The sequence below is a fragment of the Lagenorhynchus albirostris genome, chromosome 12, assembly GCF_949774975.1.
Source record: "Lagenorhynchus albirostris chromosome 12, mLagAlb1.1, whole genome shotgun sequence".
NCBI classification, from domain to species: Eukaryota; Metazoa; Chordata; class Mammalia; order Artiodactyla; family Delphinidae; genus Lagenorhynchus; species Lagenorhynchus albirostris.
The window spans coordinates 75,803,396-75,824,659 of NC_083106.1; the positions used below are offsets into that span (position 1 = coordinate 75,803,396).

General features: G+C 43.8%; 1 protein-coding gene across 1 annotated transcript; it reads left to right on the forward strand.

Annotated features, from left to right (window-relative positions):
* The first annotated feature begins 4,159 nt into the window (after positions 1-4,159).
* Positions 4,160-5,359, forward strand: HTR1B (5-hydroxytryptamine receptor 1B). The gene has a single exon (XM_060168002.1). The coding sequence runs from the start codon at positions 4,160-4,162 to the stop codon at positions 5,357-5,359; it is 1,200 nt and encodes a 399-aa protein (XP_060023985.1).
* The last annotated feature ends 15,905 nt before the right edge of the window (positions 5,360-21,264 follow it).

Genomic DNA, 21,264 nt, shown 5'->3' on the forward strand with positions numbered 1-21,264 from the left:
AAAAGCAAGCAAACAAAAAAGAACATGGCCATAGATAGAGGAAGCAGAATCTGCAAGAAGTAGCTTGCCAGGTCCTCACACTTTGTGGTTAGGGACTGCTTGTGGATTTTTCAACTGGTGGGAATGCAGAGTGTGAAGTTGCACTTTGCTTTATCAAAAGAGCAAAACGACGAGAGCGTGAGTGTTCCAGGTTTTTTTTTTTTTTCTTCTTTCTGCAAAGCAAAGATAAAATTCACAAGGAAGTTCTTTGCTCCTGTGTCCTGGAGTTAAAGTCTCTTTCTGGGAGATGCAGGAAAGAGTCTAGGGATGTTGCAAGCGCACAGACCAGAGGGCTGGCTGGCTTCCAGCCAAGCCAGAGCTGAGCTGCAGCACGTTCTACCGGGTGTCTGTTGGGGCTGCGTGGAGGTGGAAGGGGCTTGTCTTCACTGCGTCGGGTCTCGTTAGCGCTGCGCTGCAACCCCGGAGGACCGCGCCTCGTGGTTCGCGGCAGCAGCGGTAGCGTTTCCTTCTAGCATAGGCTCGGTCTCTTGGAGGGGCGATTCTTCTGTGGTCCCTCTGCAGCTCACCTTCTCAGGCTTCGTGTCTAATCACAGGCGTCGCTGCAGTTGCAGCGTTATCCCCCACCTCCCCAGTTTCTGCTGCAAGGCCACCCCGCTTGCTTGGAGCTGATGAGGGGAGCACATTAATTCGCAGTTTCAGTGCCCGGTAGTCAAGCAGAAGCTCAGTACCCCACCTCGGTTCCCTCTTTGCCCCTCCAGCTGAGTCTGTGTCGGCTGAATTTCCTGCAGACTTGAAGGGACGTTGCCCAGCGCGGCTGCGGACTGCAGAGCGGCCAAGGGACCCTCCTCCGCAGGGGCGACCCTGGCAGAGGCGACTTTAAAGATTTCCTGGTCTCTGGAGTGTTTCACAAACATGCACTCATGTGCAAATATCTATATTTTATATGTTTTTAAGTGCAAAAAAAAAGTGAGTGAAACAAGGGAGCCAAGTTAATGAAGGACGGTTCTCCACTAAATTCTGCCAAAATCCCATCGTGTGATGGCTGGGTGTGTTCACGCAAATTCTTAACCAAAGGAGGAAAAATCAAACTCCTCCCAGTGGTGGTAGATTGCACTCAGGGTCCGGGACTCGCGAAGCAGCGAAGGCGTGGCTGGAGAAATCCACAGGTTCCCCACTTCGCTAAAGCCAAGCCCGAGGAGGAGCAATTAAATTGCAAAAGGAAAGGCTGCTTGCAGCCTCTAGCATTCCTCTTTGCCTTCCTCTTCCCCGCATCCCTTCAGCAGTTCTCTCTAACCTTGCCCCGCTCCCCTAAGGTAGCGGGAAAACAGTTTCCTGCCCGTTCCCCTCACGCCGCCTGCCCCCAGCGCCCACACACACTTTTGCTCCGTCCTGACTAACGCCTCCACCTAGTGGTTTAGGCTCGCCTGCTTCGCTTTCCTTTGCTGCGGTTTCTAAGAGAGCTCTGCAGTTTGCAAAATAAGTTAACTCGCCAGCGGCCTGATGTAGGTGGGTGGGGTGGAAGGATGGGCAGGACCCCTTAAGATGCGGTGCAAATGACGCTTAAATTTACCGGAGCGATGCTGGGCACTAGGGAAGGCAGGAGAGGCCAGAGAGGGTGGTGCCTTTATACCCAGCTTGGCTGCTGCAGCCCAGACTGCAGCCAGAGGACGATTTTGGAGAATTTCCACCTAAAGAAGGACCCTCACTCTCAAGACATGAATGTGTTTTATTTTCTTCATAACACTTAACGCTATATGAAAGTATGCTAATTATTTACCTGTTCATGTTATTATTGCATGCCTGCCTCTTCTAGAATGTAAACTGCTTGAAAACTGGGTCTGGGTCTACCCCATTGGCCTTTACAACCCAGGTGCCTAGAAGAATTCCCAGCATAGAGCAGGCACTAGATTTTTTGCCCGTCTGGTTGGCTTAGAGACGCGGGAATCAAGGGAACTGGGGTTAGGGTTGTGTCACCTTGGGTAAAAAGCTCTTCTTTCAAAGGATCTCAATGACTCTTCTAAACTGAACGGGCAAGATAATCTCCGGCCCCAAACTGAATAATTCTCTTTAAAATGTGCTTACACTTATCCTGATAAGTGCAATTATAAGGTCGTTTTTATTGAATGCACTCTAGCTGCCAAACACGGAGCTAGACGCTTGGAACTCGCAGTTGGGATCACTTAGCTCTCACGGCTGAAAATACGGTGTCCTTTCCTGGTACTTTTCTTTAAATGTTCTCTGACTTGTACTTCTACTCTACATGTGTTTCTGTTAGGGATGGAGGAGGAACGGGTACAGAGCACCTGCTCCGGGGTCATGGGACCGAGGTACTGGTATTGCTTGGAGCCGCGTATGGGTGATACCCCGATGTATTTGTTGAAGCCGAAGGAGGCGCACGGATGGTGCTGGTGGTCGTGGTCCCAGAGCCCGTTTGTTTCTTGAATTCTGATGACCTCCTTTCTAGACGGGCTGTAGGAGCGAGCGCGCTCACTGCAAACTGTTTTCCTGAGACACTGAACTGCTGAGAGGCTGAAGTGGGAGGGTGGAGCGGACGGTTTAATTTCACAGTGTGCTTGTGTTTGTGATACTTGTACATTTTTGCAGTTTTTTTTTCTCTCTCTTCTTTCCTGTCGACTCACAGTTAAAGGGGAGGGATTAAATGGAAAGCACAGATTCCTAAAATCAGATATGAAAAATTAGTTTGTATTGTACCGAGAGTTTATGACTTGAATCCCGAAGTATAAAATGCAGTATTGGCCATTTCCTTCTAAGGCGATATTACTGGCGCCTCCTTCTAACTTGGGTGTGGCCCGCAGGGCTGGATAAAATTCCAGAGTGGAGAGGTCAGAGACTGCGGCTGGCTCCACCTAGCGCTGGCCGGGCCTACTGGGGTCGGGGAGGGTGGGGTGGGGGGGACGGTACTTAGGAGCCTAGTAAGGGACCTAGTAAGGAGCCTAGTGAGGCTGTGCACGTGCCCGCGGCTGAGGGTGCGAGTGTAACTGGAGGGGCGTGCAGCAAGCTCGGAAGAAGATAGAAGCATGGACAGGACGCCCTCAACCCCATTCCGGCCAGAACCGCGGCTCCCGGGTGTTCGGATTGGGAGAGGGGCCAGGGGATGGGACCTGGAGAAGACGGCGATAGGACCCGGCGGGAGCTTCCTTGGCGGGGAAGAGAACCGGGCGGGAGGATAGGAGGGAGGGAGAGAGAAAAAGGGAAGGTGTTGGGGAGCCGGCGTTGGCACTCGCCGCACGGCAAGAGTTGCACGGCTCCGGCGGACCGGACCTGGACTCTATAAAAGGAGCCCGACCGCTCCGCCACTCACACGCTCCTCCCGGACCGGCGTATGCCGCGTCCCTGCAGCTCCCCCAGACACCTGCCCCTTCCCCGCCCGCTGCGCCAGGTCCCCCAGACCCGTGCGCCCAGCGGCATGGCTCCGAGCGGCGCCCGTGGGACCGAGGTGGCGGCGGCGGCGCGGCGCGAGCTGCCGCAGCCCCAGCCCCCGAGTCCCACCTCTTGCGGCCCCTTCTCCGCGGGGCAGCTCGCCGGAGTGGCCAGCGCGTGAGAAGAAGGGCGGGCAGAGCTCCGGCGCGAGGCGCGGCGCAGCGCGGCTCCCAGATTTCACCCCGCCCAGCTCTGGCGACCGCGGCCGCCGCAGGAAAACTGCCCCAGCCTGGGGAGGAGGGCGGGAATGCAAGATCAGGACCCCTCGCTGGCCTGCAAGATTTGGTCTCGACAGCTAGGAAACTCGTGCGGGCCGAGTCTGCAGATCCCGGAGCGCCCGGTTTAGGAGACGCTTAGCCCCGAGCAACTGGGGTAAGACCTCCCACCTGGCCGATGCTCCCTCCTCAAACAAAACCACAGCCTCCTCCTCTAGACGCCCCGGTGGGAGCCGGAGCGCAGCGGGGCTCTGTGGACCAGCCCTTAGCAACCCGGGGCTAAGACGGGGCGTAGAGAGGAACAGCCAGAAACGCGGCGGCAGCGACGGGCGCCCCGAAGTGCAGGGGACGCGCCCGCCGGCCTCGTCTGCCTCGCCCTTGACCTCTAGGTTCACCTGGGAACCTGGGTGGAGGAGTAATTGAGGAACCCACGGATCCGACTAGCCACCAGGGGACAAGACTCTGGTCCCTTCAGCGGTCCTTTCCTCGTCCTCGTCCGCTCCATGCCCGAGAGCTGCGCTTGGAGAGACATGGAGGAAGCGGGCGCTCAGTGTGCCCCGCCGCTGTCCGTGAGCTCCCAGACGGGGCTTTCGCAAGCCAACGTCTCTGCTGCTCCCTCCCGCAACTGCAGCGCCGAGAGCTACATTTACCAGGACTCCATAGCCCTGCCCTGGAAAGTAGTACTGGTCGTGCTGCTGGCGCTCTTCACCTTGGCCACCACGCTCTCCAATGCGTTTGTGATCGCCACTGTGTACCGGACGCGGAAGCTGCATACCCCCGCCAACTACCTGATCGCCTCCCTGGCAGTCACCGACCTGCTGGTATCCATCCTGGTCATGCCCGTCAGCACCATGTACACGGTCACGGGACGCTGGACGCTGGGCCAGGTGGTGTGCGACTTCTGGCTGTCATCGGACATCACCTGTTGCACTGCTTCCATCTTGCACCTCTGTGTCATCGCCCTGGACCGCTACTGGGCGATCACGGACGCCGTGGAGTACTCGGCTAAAAGGACTCCCAAGAGGGCGGCGGTCATGATCGCGCTCGTGTGGGTCTTCTCCATCTCCATCTCGCTGCCGCCCTTCTTCTGGCGTCAGGCCAAAGCCGAGGAGGAGGTGTCGAACTGCGTGGTGAACACAGATCACATCCTCTACACTGTCTACTCCACGGTGGGCGCTTTCTACTTCCCCACCCTGCTGCTCATCGCCCTCTATGGCCGCATCTACGTGGAAGCCCGCTCCCGGATTTTGAAACAGACGCCCAACAGAACCGGCAAGCGTCTGACCCGAGCCCAGCTGGTTACTGACTCGCCCGGGTCCACGTCTTCCGTCACCTCCATTAATTCGCGGGCTGCAGACTTACCCAGCGAATCGGGGTCTCCTGTGCACGTGAACCAAGTCAAAGTGCGAGTCTCCGACGCCCTGCTGGAGAAGAAGAAACTCATGGCCGCTAGGGAGCGCAAAGCCACCAAGACCCTGGGAATCATTTTGGGAGCGTTCATCGTGTGTTGGCTGCCCTTCTTCATCATCTCCCTGGTGATGCCTATCTGCAAGGATGCCTGCTGGTTCCACCTGGCCATCTTTGACTTCTTCACGTGGCTGGGCTATGTCAACTCCCTCATCAACCCCATCATCTATACCATGTCCAACGAGGACTTCAAACAAGCGCTCCATAAACTGATACGCTTTAAGTGCACAAGCTGACTTGTCCATTGCAGTGGGGTCGCCTAAGCGGCCTTTGGGGGACCATGCTGTGTCTGGTTCCACAGGTAGGTCGACTCTTTGACTGTTACTGGGTCGGAGTGAGGCTCTCTTCTGAGCAAGGGCAATGGATCCTGAGAAGCCAGGACAGCCCTGCGAGAGCTCTAAAGGAGAACTGTTCAAACAGCTGAGGAGGGGGCTCACTTTCTCCCCTCAAACCCCAGTTTCAGCACCGACCCTGCCACAGCCCATCGCAAGGGGGGTTGCAACTTTCAGAAAATCGATGATGGAAAAGGGATCCCTGCCCTGCTTTGGTATCACGGATGATGCCCCCTAGAACCAGAAGTACTTGTCGTTCTTGTCTGGAGCCTGTCTGAGACATGATCTACATACAGCCTGGTAGTACTTGAACTAGACACTAATACCCTGTGTTTGGGGGAGAACTTTGTGTTACAGCTTCGTTTAACAACAGTTGCTTTGGCATCCTTCCGTCTTCATTCCGTTTTTGTTCATTTAAACTTGATTGGAGAAACTTGTGGATTTGGTGCTTCAAACCCTACGTGTGGCTTGAAGAGTTAACAGCAAAATTCTGATGTTAAGATCTCTATTTTTATTATAATTGAAACTATATGGGGTGGGGGGTGGATGGGGGCATTAAGCTGAAAACCAATGCCTATGATTGTTTGTTGTCTGCAAATCTCTAATTTTGTAATTCCTGTGTAGTGATTGTCAAACCTCATTCCTTAACAACTCAAACAAAATGTTACGTGTGCTAGTGCCAAAGTCTGCAGATTGCTTTTTCCTCCTAATTTCATGTACCTGTCATTTTACACAATTAAATCCCCAGAAATGGGGGATATGATGGGTGACTCAACCCAAGCTGCTGCTATATTTCTTATTAACGCCACTGATGAAACTGATGGGTATAAGATATATAAGTTCCTTTGCAAGAGAAGTATTTTTAATCCCAATTGAGTGAGCTATGAAGGAGACAGATGAGATGGGAATGGTTCTATACAATTAAGGAATGGGTGGCAACAGGAGGATGTATATTTTGACTTGTAAAAAAATCTTAAATGCATGAGACTTTTTTCTGATAGTCATTTGCACTCTCCTTCCCATCTGTAATTCCTTTGTGTGCTAACATATAAAGTAACCAATAGAACTAGCTCCTTTCTCCAAAAATCTTCAAAATTGTAAAACCTCTAAAAACCATGTTAAAGATAAAAACCTGTTTCTTTTCCCTTGCTATTGAAGTTTGAGTAGGAACAAAGATTATTAGAAAATGACATGCAAGGACTTTCAAAAAGCTGAGAGAAGCTAACATTGAGCCTGTTTTCCTGTAACTCACGGAACCAAACCTCAGACTTACTGGGCAACCAGGGAACTAACAAGCTTTTGAACCTTGGAAATTTGTCATTGACCTGACACTTCAATGAAAATACATACTATCAGTAATACTTTAAATTTATCTCTTTTTTTTTTCAAATTCTAAAAATACTTAGTTGTTATCTCAAATTCACTCTGAGGACTCCCCGACACAGGGCAAGCTCACACACTAATAGATGAAATATGCATGATCTGAATAAAATGGAGTAGCCCCTAAGGATTACCTGCATGAAAAATGAATGTCTGTGGAACATTTATTATGCCAAAGAAGATTCACACTCCGTTCTTTAGAGAGCAATCTGCAGGTGATACCTTTTGTCTGCAGAAACAAGTTGTCTTTGTAAAATGGATTCAGTCCCTGCTTGAAGCTCCCCAGTCCAGACTGTCAGACAATAGATGTATTGAGCTGAAGTACACTGCTTCCCTGCTGTGCAGCCCTTTACTCTGGCATAATGACTCTTGAAAATATCCTATTCAAAGATACACACGTAAACTAAGTACAAAAGAAAATTTTGATCAACATTGACACCTGTCACTGGAGTAAGAGAAAATTGTAGGCATTAGCTAATCCTAAATTTCTGCTGTATCCCCACGTCTGTCTGTTCATTTTTTGTGACATTTCTCCCATGGAGAAATCTAGCTTACTACCGAGAAGACTGTGCACAGAGCGTGATATTTATTTTTATGTTATTAATATGTTTGTCTTTTTGTTAAGGCTTTTTCTTGGGCCTAAGAAGCAATTAAGCCAACTTCTAGGAGCCTAAGAGGGCAAAATTAATTGAAACCAATAGCCATTTACAGGTAATTTCTTTATAGAGCACCTGCAATGATTGTGTCCTCCTATTAACAAAACATGGTCAATTTAGTCAAACGGGTTGTTTGCCACTTATAGATGACCTACCTAAATTTTTGCTTGACTATTTGGCTGAATTGACTGGATTGGGGTCATACTGTATGAAGTAGAAGCTTGTAAACCCTTGTAGTTATAAGAGATCCAGACTTCTCATCCACCATCGCACATGATTATGCAAAGTGTATTTTTCATCCTAGGGGTATGTAGTTAAGACTGTTAAGCGCCTTTTCAGTTACTGCTGCCTATAGCATAGTATGGCTTTTTTGCAGAACATTATATGGGAGATGGAAATATTTAACCGTCATAGAAATGAAAGTATATTTTCATTGGCTGTGGTAACAAATAACATTTTCCATACTGTTGAACTGCACAAAATTTCACACAAATATATGAATGTGGGTTCATCCCCAAATACCAATATTGTCTTGTGTTTCTAGGAATTTTAGAGTTTCCTTTCTGAGAATGGACACTGCACCTATGAATGAACAGTTATTGACTTCAACACATTTTCTACAGACCAGTCTTCTTCATTCTTCCTCTCTATTATCTTAGTATTATCTTCTTGCGTCAGGAAACACTGAGTGGACTGTAATTCACTGAAGCAGCAAAAACTCAGATTATGTGTATTTGATGGAGTTAATGTGACTGCAGATTGCCTTTTCCACCTTTCAAAACATGTGTAATTCAAAATGAAGTTTAGGAAAATAATGAAATAAAAGTCCTTTTTTGTGTCCTAAAAAGCATTGGGTGGTAATTCTATTATTATGGAAAGACTGATTCACTGGATTCTGGGTTGCAATTAGGAGTTTGAACCTTCAAGAGAGAAAAGCTGATGATAAATGATACTCTGGTACACGTACTGCCACAATTTGAGGGATTTAGTTTATATCCGGAGGAAGAATTTAAAAGGAATTAGACACAGTCTGCAAAGAGGGCAAGTCAGTTCCACTATCCCAGGGGTTTTCCAGATCAGCATTCTTAGAAGGAATGTTTAGTCTCTAGGCTGGGGAATTAGATTCCAAGGCACTAACTACATGGTGCTTGAAATACAGAAAAAGGAAAGGGAGGACCTGAGTTAGAAGCAGGCCTGGGGGAGACCTAAGAGGAGGAGACCAACCTATCTGAGCACTGGAGAAGTAGACAGAAAACATAGCTTTTGGAATCGGAAAGTTCTAGGTTTGAGCTTCACATAGAGCTTGTTATCGCTGTGTGGTTTGCGATTTGTTGCAAAGGCTTAGAGCCTGTACACGTAAAGCGCTTATCAAGATTTCTAAGCTCTCAGCAGATGATACTTCCTCTTTAGCCATGATTTTGTCACGGCCTTCTTTGTGGGTGCAGGGCACCTGTAGCTGAGAAAACCTTGAGGGCTCTTTGAGAAAGCTTGCACTGGGGAAGACCAAACTAGCCCAAATGGGAGAAACATGGCTAAGCTAGAAGCAACTGAGGCTTGGAGCCTTTCAGACTTACCCCCTGGGCTGGCGACACAGCCAAGAGGCCGAAAGGGAGCAGAAGAGACGGTTTGCTGTGGTTCTGGTGGCCCAGAGGAAACTGCAGAATATTTCATTTCCTGGAGCACCCTGTCATTTTTTTTTTTTTAAAGGGCTTCAAATGCTTGGCTTATTTATTTATTTATTTATTTTTGGCTGTGTTGGGTCTTCGTTTCTGTGCGAGGGCTTTCTCTAGTTGCGGCGAGCGGGGGCCACGCTTCATTGCGGTGCGCGGCCCTCTCACTATCGCGGCCTCTGTTGTTGCGGAGCACAGGCTCCAGACGTGCAGGCTCAGTAGTTGTGGCGCGTGGGCCTAGTTGCTCCGCGGCATGTGGGATCTTCCCAGACCAGAGCTCGAACCCGTGTCCCTTGCATTAGCAGGCGGATTCTCAACTACTGCGCCACCAGGGAAGCCCCTCTCATTTTAAAACTCTCTTTTCTCTTTATTGTCCAGAGATTTCCAGTTGTTTCCCAGACTCCAAAGGCCCTCACCGCTTCCACGTCTCTCCCCAGTGTCTCATTTTCCACTTCTCTGCTTTTTTCTTACCTATGGAAAGCCATGATAACCAACGATAACGCGTTGATCTCATATGGTTCTTATTTTAGCCGTGCAGGGCTGATTAGGTAGCCGAGGGTTTTTATATTATATCAAAGGAAATTTTTGACCGAAACGAATGGGCAAAAGCTTTCAACTTGGGGCTTCTACTGGAGTTTTCAGATGAGAAGAGGCCAGTAGGAGAAGGGGGCGGGAAATGAGGCTTCCAAACCCTTTCTCAAAGCCTATGCTTGAACAGTCCACCAGGGGGCAGAGCGCCTCTGAATTGCGCAGAGGACGCAGGTGCTCACTGCTCATAATCTGATTCCCTCTTCCTGGACCCTGCAAATGGTATCAACTTCTGTAGACTCAGTGAACATGAAGCTCCATGAGCCAAGAGATAAGGGGTTTATCATTTATTTAAAATAGCAGCTTTTTCAGAACTGCACATTCAGGCAGAGGATCCCTAAAATAAAACTAAAGTTTTTCTTCATATTTGCAAACTTAGTTATTTTCTTATTCTTCTCTTATCCTGAAGTAATGCTAAAATCTTAGTGCTTTAAAACATTGTGACCTTTGATTAATGTGACATTGGGTGAAGTCAGACATTAGAATACACAGAATTTATATGCAAAATAGAACAAATTATTAAACTCATCATTATGATGTTTCTCATCACTGTGTTTTCTTTTCAGAATTTCATTGGCTTGAAGTTAATATATCCATAGTTCAAAGGTAGAACACTGCCACCTACCATTTAAAGAGAGGGTTGCTTCTCCCCCCCCCCCCCCCGCCGCCAGAAGTAATGTGTGTTATATGTCAGTTTTTCCCAGAAGGCAGACTTTCCAGTCTGTGTAATTTTGACATTCACTTTAAAAACAGGTGTTTATAAATGTGAGTACAATCTTATGTATCACAAAAATAAATTTCTGTGTTAGAAAAGGATCATATATAATGAGAAAATAAGTGAGGTTATATCATTGCCATTCTCCTTAACTGTTACTCCCTAGCATTTTTACTGTCCCCAATGGGGAGTTTTCTATGTGCCATTTCACACACCTGTCAGTTAAATTAGACTTTCAAAGTCAACATCCACATTTTAGGATTATACTAGGATTTTCAGTGCTCCCTGAGAGAGACTCAGTCCCTGGAGTTGGGCCAGCTGACAGAGAGATTGTCTTAACACCATTGCAAGTATAGTTTGTAAAAGAAAATGCCCATTTCTTCTTACTTATTTGCACATTTTTCAAAAGATAGGAGAAACGCTTTTCAAAACTGCAAACTGGAAATCTATGTAACAAGAATGATCTTATAATATTTCTTGTACCTAAAGTGAACAGATGGTGATATAAGGAGCCATTTATGGCAAATGCTTAAAAGAATCTACACATGGCTTGTTTAAATGATGCGTGAAGTCATGACTCACATCCTCCCTGACTCTGTAGGAACATTCCACACATTAGCCTCTGACTGGTCATCCCATGTTGGTATAATCAGTTGAAATTTCAGGCTATCTTTTGCTCGCAAGTGTGTTGATGGGACTGCAGTGATAGAGCAGCCCACAAAGGGTAGGTTACTTGGTCCAGAGGCTGTGCCCAGGGTACTTTTTTTTTTAAACATCTTTATTGGAGTATAATTGCTTTACAATGGTGTGTTAGTTTCTGCTTTATAACAAAGTGAATCAGCTATACATATATCCCCATATCTCCTCCCTCTTGCGCCTCCCTCCCTCCCACCCTCCCTATCCCACCCCTCTAGGTGGTCACAAAGCACCGAGCTGATCTCCCTGTGCTATGTGGCTTCTTCCTACTAGCTAGCTGTTTTACATTTGATAGTGTATATATGTCCATGCCACTCTCTCACTTTGTCCCAGCTTATCCTTCCCCCTCCACGTGTCCTCAAGTCCATTATCTAGTAGGTCTGCGTCTTTATTCCTTTATAAAATAAGGTTCTTCATGACCTTTTTTTTTTTTTAGATTCCATATATATGTGTTAGTATACTGTATTTGTTTTTCTCTTTCTGACTTACTTCACTCTTTATGACAGACTCTAGGTCCATCCACCTCACTACAAATAACTCAATTTTGTTTCTTTTTACGGCTGAGTAATATTCCATTGTATATATGTGCCACATCTTCTTTATCCATTCATCTGTTGATGGACGCTTAGGTTGCTTCCATGTCCTGGCTATTGTAAATAGAGCTGCAATGAACATTGTGGTACGTGACTCTTTTCGAATTATGGTTTTCTCAGGGTATATACCCAGTAGTGGGATTGCTGGGTCATATGGTAATTCTATTTTTAGTTTTTTAAGGAACCTCCATACTGCTCTCCACAGTGGCTGTATCAATTTACATTCCCACCAACAGTGCAAGAGGGTTCCCTTTTCCCCACACCCTCTCCAGCGTTTATGTTTGTAGATTTTTTGCTGATGGCCGTTCTGACTGGTGTGAGATGATATCTCATTGTAGTTTTGATTTGCATTTCTCTAATGATTAGTGATGTTGAGCATCCTTTCATGTGTTTGCCAGGGTACTTTTGTAAACACACCTGGTTGTCTCTTGTAAACTCATGTGCTAATCGAATTTGGGATCGTGTGTGTAGATCCACACCTCCCCCCTGTGACTCACCAGCCCATTCTTGGTCTGTTGAATACTCTCAATGGGTTCAGCACCGGGCCGGGCTGTTTTTGTGGAGAAGCAGTTGTATGGTTCTTCATCTTTCTATCCTAGCCTTGCCCAACCTTAAGGTCCCAGAGTCCACTCTCTTTTCTCCTCTCTCTCAGAGACTTTCCAACAGAGTATAGCATGTTGGGATAATCACACATGGGGAGCTTGCAATCGGATGGCATGAAGGTCCCCAACACTTTGGTAGATTTAAACGGCAAGTGTGAGCGTTCGAAATCAGAAAGACGAGTTTAAATGCATGTTTTGCAACCATGAGCAAGCTCCTCTGCAAATGTAATCATACGCACCTTTATGTTTGCAGGTAAAAATTAAATGGGATAATGCAATTGGTTCCAACCTTGACTGCATATTTGATCTATCAGGAGAGCTTAAAAAGACCTTTGCTCAGACCCTGTCTCAGACTAATTAAATTATGTTATCTGGAGTAGGGCCTGATAATCTTGTTTAAAAAATTCTCTCTGGGTAATTCTAATATGTGACCAGGGTGAGATACACTGAGAATAATTATATGAAACTCTTAGAACAATGCTTGGCACGTGCAGGATCCTTGGGTGTGAAAGGGGTCCCTGAATGCTACAGAAAGTCAAGCGCAATTGTTTTTTCACAGTTGTGCTTCTTGAAATTTAATAAGCCTGAGTCACCTGGGTTAAAATGCAGATTCTGATTCAGTAGGTCTAGGGTGGGGCCTGAGATTATGCATTTCTGACAGGCTCTCAGGAAACACCAATGATGCTCACCCATGGACCACACTCTGAGTATAACAGCTTAGTTATAGAGCATCTGTCATTTCCTAAGGAGATGTATATATCTATACCTCCAAAACAAAAGCAACATAAAACTTGCAGATGAGAAAATGTGCTTTTTAATGTACAATACATTGTTTTCCTGACTTGTTTACATGGTATTCATGGCTCAGCTTCAGAAGATGTTGAATGCTTCCCCTTACATGCTTTTACCCAGATGCTTCAAATCCTGTCTACCCTAAAACAAACAGCTTACTTCTGGACCTCGGTCAGCAAAGCGTGACTCTCAGATTCAGTCCTTTGTTTTTACATCACTTCCAAATAAGGGCTTTGTCTTCTGTTTAAAAAAAAAAAAAAGAATTAATTAAAAATACAAAACAAATGATAAAACAACAAATAAAAGAAATAACAATTGTGAGTATATGGCAAATGGCATGCTTTCCTTGTAATCTATTTCACTTAGTAAGCCCGGTTGGATTCCGTCTGTTAACAGACACGTACACACTTACATATCATGTAGAGTTCATCTTTTGTAAACACAAGTAACTATATAATCAAAGGTGAAAGCTCTGCGCTTTCCATCTATTATATTTTATTCTTATTACAGTTTAGAGACTTAATATCCTAGAGCAGTGATCTAGCAGCCTTTTGATTCCAGAGAAAACCCTTCCCCATGTTTTATTCCCAAAATACTTTGTGAATTTTTTTGTTTTCAGTGGCAGTAATTTAAACTATTTGTGAGAAATGTTTGTCAATTTCTTGGTACCCACCCATTCAACTGGAGACACTGTTGAGTTTCCTAAGCCTAGGTTGGGAACAAGAATCAAAGGATACTCCACAAAGGAGCCTGTCTTTTGTTTATTTATTTATTTATTTATTTATTTCTTGAGTGTTTAAAATGAAACGAATAGTGTCAGTATCCAACTAGGTTTTCATTCTACATTACAGAACATAGTTCACAGTCTTTCATCTCTTCCATGTGTAATCCTGATGCTTAGAGTTGGATTCCAGACATGTTGCTGGGAATTTAACTGCTTCACTTTAAAAGAGATTGGGGAGGAAGTAGCATTATTGAGGACTTACTCTGTGCCACATACTTTAAATAACCGCCCTCCCCCATTAGACCTTATGACACTATCGTGAATTGGGTATTATTTTTTTATGTTATCATCATCACAGTCATTATCATGAACAAGGTATTACAACAATTTCATCCAGTTCTGTGATTTAGAGAATTATGGCAGCAGCCCCAGTTGAATAATTTGTATCATTATACTTGGAAAGGAGATGTATTATCAGGTCTGTTTCAGTTAGTCTTTGAGAAGAGCATTTTCTAAATGCTAATCTGAAACAGTAAAGTAGAATAGAACTTTAAGGGTTTATCTATAAGTTCAGTGTTGTGTCTAGGGAACACAGGTTTCCTTCTTGGTCTCCTCCCAAACTCTTGTCCCTCTCTGTCTGACTACAACCTTGACCATCCAGGGAACACATCATGGCCCCTGACCTCTTCCAAGGGAGTTGGTATGGATAAAAAGGTACATTTAAACTGCTGGATTTGGCAGTATTAAATATAAATGCTTTGGCTGTGATGAGTAATGCATGGCAGGAGGTATTTCCCTTTTATGGAAAGTTACTGAGCGATATACATATGTCAAAAACTTGGGTACTTGAGACATATGCCTATTTTTACATGGAGTCAAATTTCTGAGTGAAAAGTAAATTCAGGCAAGTAACAGGATATTTTCAGGTATTAGGGTTGTTTTCTCATTATATAGATAAAAACTTTTAAATTAATGCTCTTTTTTCTCTGTTTTTAAATTGTGTGTATTATTATCACAGCCCCTCTTTGCCAAGAGCTTTCCCTTTCATTATTTTCCTCTCCCCTCTGTATCTTCCCCCAGAACTCTAAAACACTACCACTAACAACAAAAGCAGTAAATCTTGGAGACAAAAACTTATCAGTATTCACTAAACTGACATAAAACCAAAACACTTAGACTAGACATAAAAGAAAAAATTTGCTTCCATCAAGGAGCAAACATTACAATAGTGAGTATGGGCTGTGGAATCTCCTCTGTTTTGGATAAAAGAGATATATAAATTGGAGAAAATTCTGCCCCCAATACTTTTTGCCCTATGTCTTTGAGTATCATCACCCATTTTTAGTTGAAACAAAAAATACACAGCATAGAAACTTTGGTAAATTTGGAATTAGAATCTAGACCTAGGCTGACCTTGGCTCCAATTCCAGATTTACCACTTGCCAGTTCTGTGACCTTTACCACACTGAGCATCCGTTTCTTCACGTGTTAATGTGGACCAAATAGTGTCTTATCCACAGATTTGTGATGAGGATTAAGCAAGCTGCCATGTGGCAGTGCTCAGTCCAGAGAGTGCTTAAAACATGGTAGCTGTTGATTGGATTCCCTCTGTTCAGACAGAATAAGCCAGGTGTCTATCCAGAGACCATGGAATTTTGAGTCAGAAAAACTGTTTAAACTTCTGTTTTTTCTCCTTATTAGTATGCAATTTGGAACATGCTATTTAATCCCTGTAAATGTCAGTTTTCCTGCACCTAAAATAGGGCTAATATGTCCCTCCTGAAAAGACTTTAAGATTGCATTATATTATAAGTGCAGACACCTGAGGCAGTTCTTGGAGCAATGCGATTGCTCAGTAGACCTTAGTGTTCTATTCTGTCAGCTTCCTTTCCTGTCTTTAGGAGCAAGGGTCTGATATTATATGCTATGCTTCCATGTTAGTAACATCCCTTTTATTGTTTTTCTTTTTCCTGAAGAGGAAAAAATATTTTATTACAAGTTCTTCAAATGGAAGACTCTTTAAGCCTGATGCAATCAATCTCATAGACACTAGACGTACGACAGCATATATAAGTTACATGTAAGATCTCGGGTCACTCAGACATCCAAGGAAGGAAGTTGCCAACATCTGTAGTTCTGCTGGAAACAGTGAATGTTTTGGAACATTCATCACTGTGATCCCTTTTATTGTTGAGAGTGAGAACTGTACAGACGTATGATTTGGAACCAGTTTTATTGATGCTATTGCAAATCAATTATATGCTGGGATTTAAGAGATTCTAGAAAACTTACCCTGTTTCCTGCCTGATGTTTATTAATTAAGGATTCATTTCCTTTGTTTTAAAATATAAATACTTCTTGAAGTTTTATTACATCCCATTAGCCATCAGTCCTTTACACCTTAATGTAAATGAGTTTCTGAGTGCTGTAGATTGTCGGAGCCCAGAACATTAAAATAATCTGATTTTTTTTTTTTGCAGTAAAGTAAAACTTACAGGATAACATGGCAACAGAGTAGCAGAAAATAATATCGGTAAAAATACACTGCAACTTATTAAGCTTTTATGTTGCATTATGCACAGTGCTTAGTGTCTATATATTATATCATTTAATCCTCAAAACAATCCTAGGAGGAGGTGTCATCTCAATCTAAATAATAGGAATTCGGTTGAGAGAGAGTAATCTGTTCAAGGTTAGATCAAATACACATTAGAATCAGAATTCTCTTGTGCTCTTAACCATTGCATACCTAAAGCTATCATATCCCAATCTCTCATGGAGGCATAATTAATCCGAAAGCCTCCAAGAGCATTCATGGAGAATGTTCAACCACTTGCCATATTTTTTTTTTTTTTTTTTTTTTTGGTACGCGGGTCTCTCACTGTTGTGGCCTCTCCCGTTGCAGAGCACAGGCTCCGGATGCGCAGGCTCAGCGGCCATGGCTCACGGGCCCAGCCGCTCCGCGGCATGTGGGATCTTCCCGGACCGGGGCACGAACCCGTGTCCCCTGCATCGGCAGGTGGACTCTCAACCACTGCACCACCAGGGGAGCCCTAAAATAATCTGATTTTTGAATATTAGGGGATAAGAAAGGACTAGTTTTGCGCTATAACTCAAATACTTCTAGATAGACGAGAAAGAGTAGCAGCATGTCACAAGCAGTCATGTGAGGGCCCCAGGGGAAGAGTGAAATTTAAGAGATTATTGAAAACAAAACTTACCTTCTTTATAGTTTTAGTTAACAGTATGGTTGCATTTTGTACTGTATATTTCTGTAAGATTTTTGATTATTTTAGATACCATGAGCATTCAAGTTTGCCAGAAGAAAAGATAATTTGGAATGGTAAATATATCACTGTATTCAGCTAGAAAAACAGAACTGAGCACATATAAGCTGTCTTGCTGTGCTTCTTAATGTTCACTGTGGGTTTCTCCATATTAAAGGTTGCTGACTGGTGTGTGTTTCTAAGGGGAAAGACTCTGGCAGACACATGGAGGGGGCTTTCCTGGCCTCATGTAGATGCAGCCCCAAGTACCACAAGTATCTACTGAGTAGCTATTTGTCCACAATAACCCCAACCACTGTCCAGAAGCAATGAAATAATTTTAAAGGTCACTTAGTCCGCATTTAATCAAGTGTGTTTTCATCTTTGACTCCTAGTGTTACTTGGTGATGTTCATAAAATACAGATATTTGCTATAGCAACTGCCGCAGTCTAACACAGCAGGGCGGATGGACTGGCCAGATTATTTTCATTCACGAAGGAGTTCCCTCCCCTACCTTTAAGAAATGATACCTATGACCTATTTTAGATCAAAAGGAGGAACCAAAACAAGACAGGTAGGAGGGGCAAAGACAAGGTATAACCAAGATTCACACTGCCACAAACAAGAGGATAATCACAATTACAGAGATTCTCCCCAAAGAGTGAGGGGTATGAGCCCCACATCAGGGTCTCCAGCCCAGGGGTCCTGTACCAGGAGGACAAAACCCCAGAATGTCTGGCTTTGAAAGCCAGCAGGGCTTGCATATGGGAGATCCAGAAGTCTGTAGGACACAGAGACTCCACTTTAAAGGGCAAACACAAAATCTCACATGTTCTGAGTTCCAGTGCAGAGGCAGCAATTTGAAAGAAGCCTGGGTCAGATACATCTGTTGATCTTGGACAGGAAGGAAGCCACTGGGATACCCCCTGGAGACATAGATGCTGACAGCAGCAATTTTTAGGGTACTCATTCTACCACATTCTACCACATTCTACCACAAGGACACTCCATTTCAGCTGGTTAGCACCAGGGGGTTACCTTCCTACCAGCAAGCCAACAAGAGTCCTGGGAAACCTGGGCCAAGCAGCCAATCATGCCAGAACCTGGACCCATCCTCCGGCAGGCTGGCATCAGCTCCAGGACCCACCAGTCCCCCAGGAAGCTGCCTCAGGACACAATCCTGCCTGCCAGTGGGCTGACGGCAGCCCCAGCCCTCGCCCTCCACCCCCAGGCCCTTTACCAGCCATGCCAGGACACAGGCCCACCTACTAGTGGGTCAGCAGCCACTGAATGAGGCGGGGCCTGGCAGCCAACTAGCCAAGGGCCAGCCCCACCTACCAGCACATGCATAGTGGTTGGCTCTGCCACTATAGAAAGGTGCATACAGTCCACATAGGGGGAACCCCTAGAGCATATAACTCTAGTGGCCAGAGGGAAGTGAGCTGCTGGGCCCATAGGACATCTCCTACATAAGGTCACTTCTCCAAGATTAGGAAATGTAACCTATCTACCAAATACATAGAAATAAACACAGAGAATTACAGAAAATGAGGTGGGAGAAGAATATGTTCCAGACAAAAGAACAAGACAAAACTTCAGAAGAACTAAGCAAAGTGGAGATAAGCAATCCATCCAATAAAGAGTTCAAGGTAGTGATCATAAAGATGCACCATGAACTCAGGGAAGAATCGATGAACACAGTGAAAAGTTTAACAGAGATTTAGAAACTATAGAGAAGAACCACACAGAGCTGAGGAATACCTTAACTGAAATAAAAAATACACTAGAAGGCATCAACAGTAAATTAGATGATGCAGAGGAATGGGTCAGTAAGCTAGAAGACAGAGTAGTGGAAACCACCCAAGCAGAAAAGAAAAAAGACCTTTTAAAAAATGAAGATAATTTTAGAGACTTTGGGGACAATATCAAGTGTACTAACATTCACATTCTAGATGTCCCAGTAGAAGTGAGAGAGAAAGAGGTGGAGAACTTATTGGAAGAAATAATAGTTGAAAACATCCATAATCTGAGAAAAGAAACAGACATCCAGGCCTGAGAAGAACAGAGAGTCCCAAGCAAGATGAACCCAAAGAGTCCACACCAAGATACATTATAAATAAAACGGCAAAAATTAAAGGCAAAGGGAGAATTCTCAAAGGATTGAGAGAAAAGCAGCTAGGTAAGTACAAGGGAATTCCCATAAGACAGTCAGCAAACTCTTAAGGAGAAATTCTGCATGCCAGAATGGTGTGGCACAAAATATTGAAAGTGGTAAAAGACAAAAACCCCTACAAACAAGAATATTCTATCCAGCGAGGCTGTCATTCAGATTGGAAATACAGATAAATAATTTTACACACAAGCAAAATATACAAGAGTTCAGCACCACTAAGCTGGCATTATAAGAAATGTTCAAAGAATTTCTCTAAGCTGAAAAGAAAAGACCATAACTAGAAATACAAAAATTACAAAAAAAAGATCTCATAGGTAAAGGCAAAGATGCAGTAAATGTAGTAGATCAACAACTCATAAAGCTAATATGGAGGTTATAAGACAAAAATAGTAAAATCATCTATATATCCACAATAAGTAAAGGGATACACCAAACAAAAAATGTAAAATATGATGTTGAAAACATTGAACATGGGGAGAGTAAGTATGAAGGGTAGTTAGAATGTTTTTGAACTTAAGGGACCATTAACTTAATTATATATATACACAGGTTATTATATATGAACCTCATGGTAACCACCAACCAAAGCTATATAACAAAACTGTGTAACAACAACACAACAAAAAGAAAGGAATCCAAACGTAAGACTAACTATAGTCATCAAATCACAAGGGGAGCGAGCAGGGGAGAGAGCAGCAGAGGAAGAAAGGAACAAAGAATAACTCCAAAATCAAGCAGAAAACAATGAACAAAATGGCAATAAGTACATACCTATCAATAATTACCTTAAATGTAAATGAACTAATGCTCCAATCAAAAGACATGGAGTGGCTGAGTGGATAAAAAATCAAGACTGATATATATGCTGCCTACAAGAGGCTCACTGCAGATCTAAAGACACACACAGACTGAAAGTGAGAGTATGGAAAATGTATTCCATGCAAATAGAAATGAAAAGAAATCTGGGGTAGTGATCCTTATATCAGATAAAATAGACTTTATTTATTTATTTTCAAGATTAGAACACTTGTTTTATTGGGAAAAGTTCATATTGAAAACTACAATTGCTCACTCTTACAACCTATAAAATAATAATTTGATATATAAAATGAATTGTTTTCATTATGTAAGTACAAAGGGTAAAAAAACATCCATATGGTGTATCATATATTTGCCATTCAGATAAATCTCACATCCCTGAATTCTCCTGTTATATGTTTTGCATCAGATTTTAAAAATCTCTTTGTCAAGGAAAACCAGGTTTTTAACTAGATTAAGTTTTTGCTTATAGTTGCAATCTATTAGAAGCTGTGTCTATATGATTAGAGCCCAGTCAAAACTAAGATAAAAAACTCAAGCCATTTCTTCTCTTTAGCCTTCTTTAATGTTACTTTTGTTATAGGAACCAACCGCTGATGCTTTACTGAACAGCCTAATCCTATCCATCAGTCATGACCATCTTTCAGTCTTATCTATTCTGGTACTAAATACACACATACACACACACACACACACACACACACAAAACAGTACAGATTTATTAGTATAGCATTTTCCCACACTCCAACCCTATAAACCACTTTAAATGAGAAAATTTTATCTTAAAATTTTACTACTTAAGGAGGCCTTGCTACTGCAACAGGCTATGGCCATGAAAAAATACTTTCCTCAATGCCATATCAAGTTAACATGAAGCTTAGAAAGAAGTCACTTGTTAAGGTTATTAATTAGAAATTCTCACAAATAATACATATTTAAGAAATATTTTTGCTTCTTTAAATAGCTGGAGGCTTGAAAAATATTTATTTATTGTACTTCTTTTAGAATATTGGGTCAGTAACAATTTTTACTAATATCTCCCTCTTTTCCTTAGTGCTTAATAGACCTAGTCCATTCCATCCGGAAAAAACAAAAACTTGATTAGGTTACTCAAATTGCTGAAGCCTTCTTATT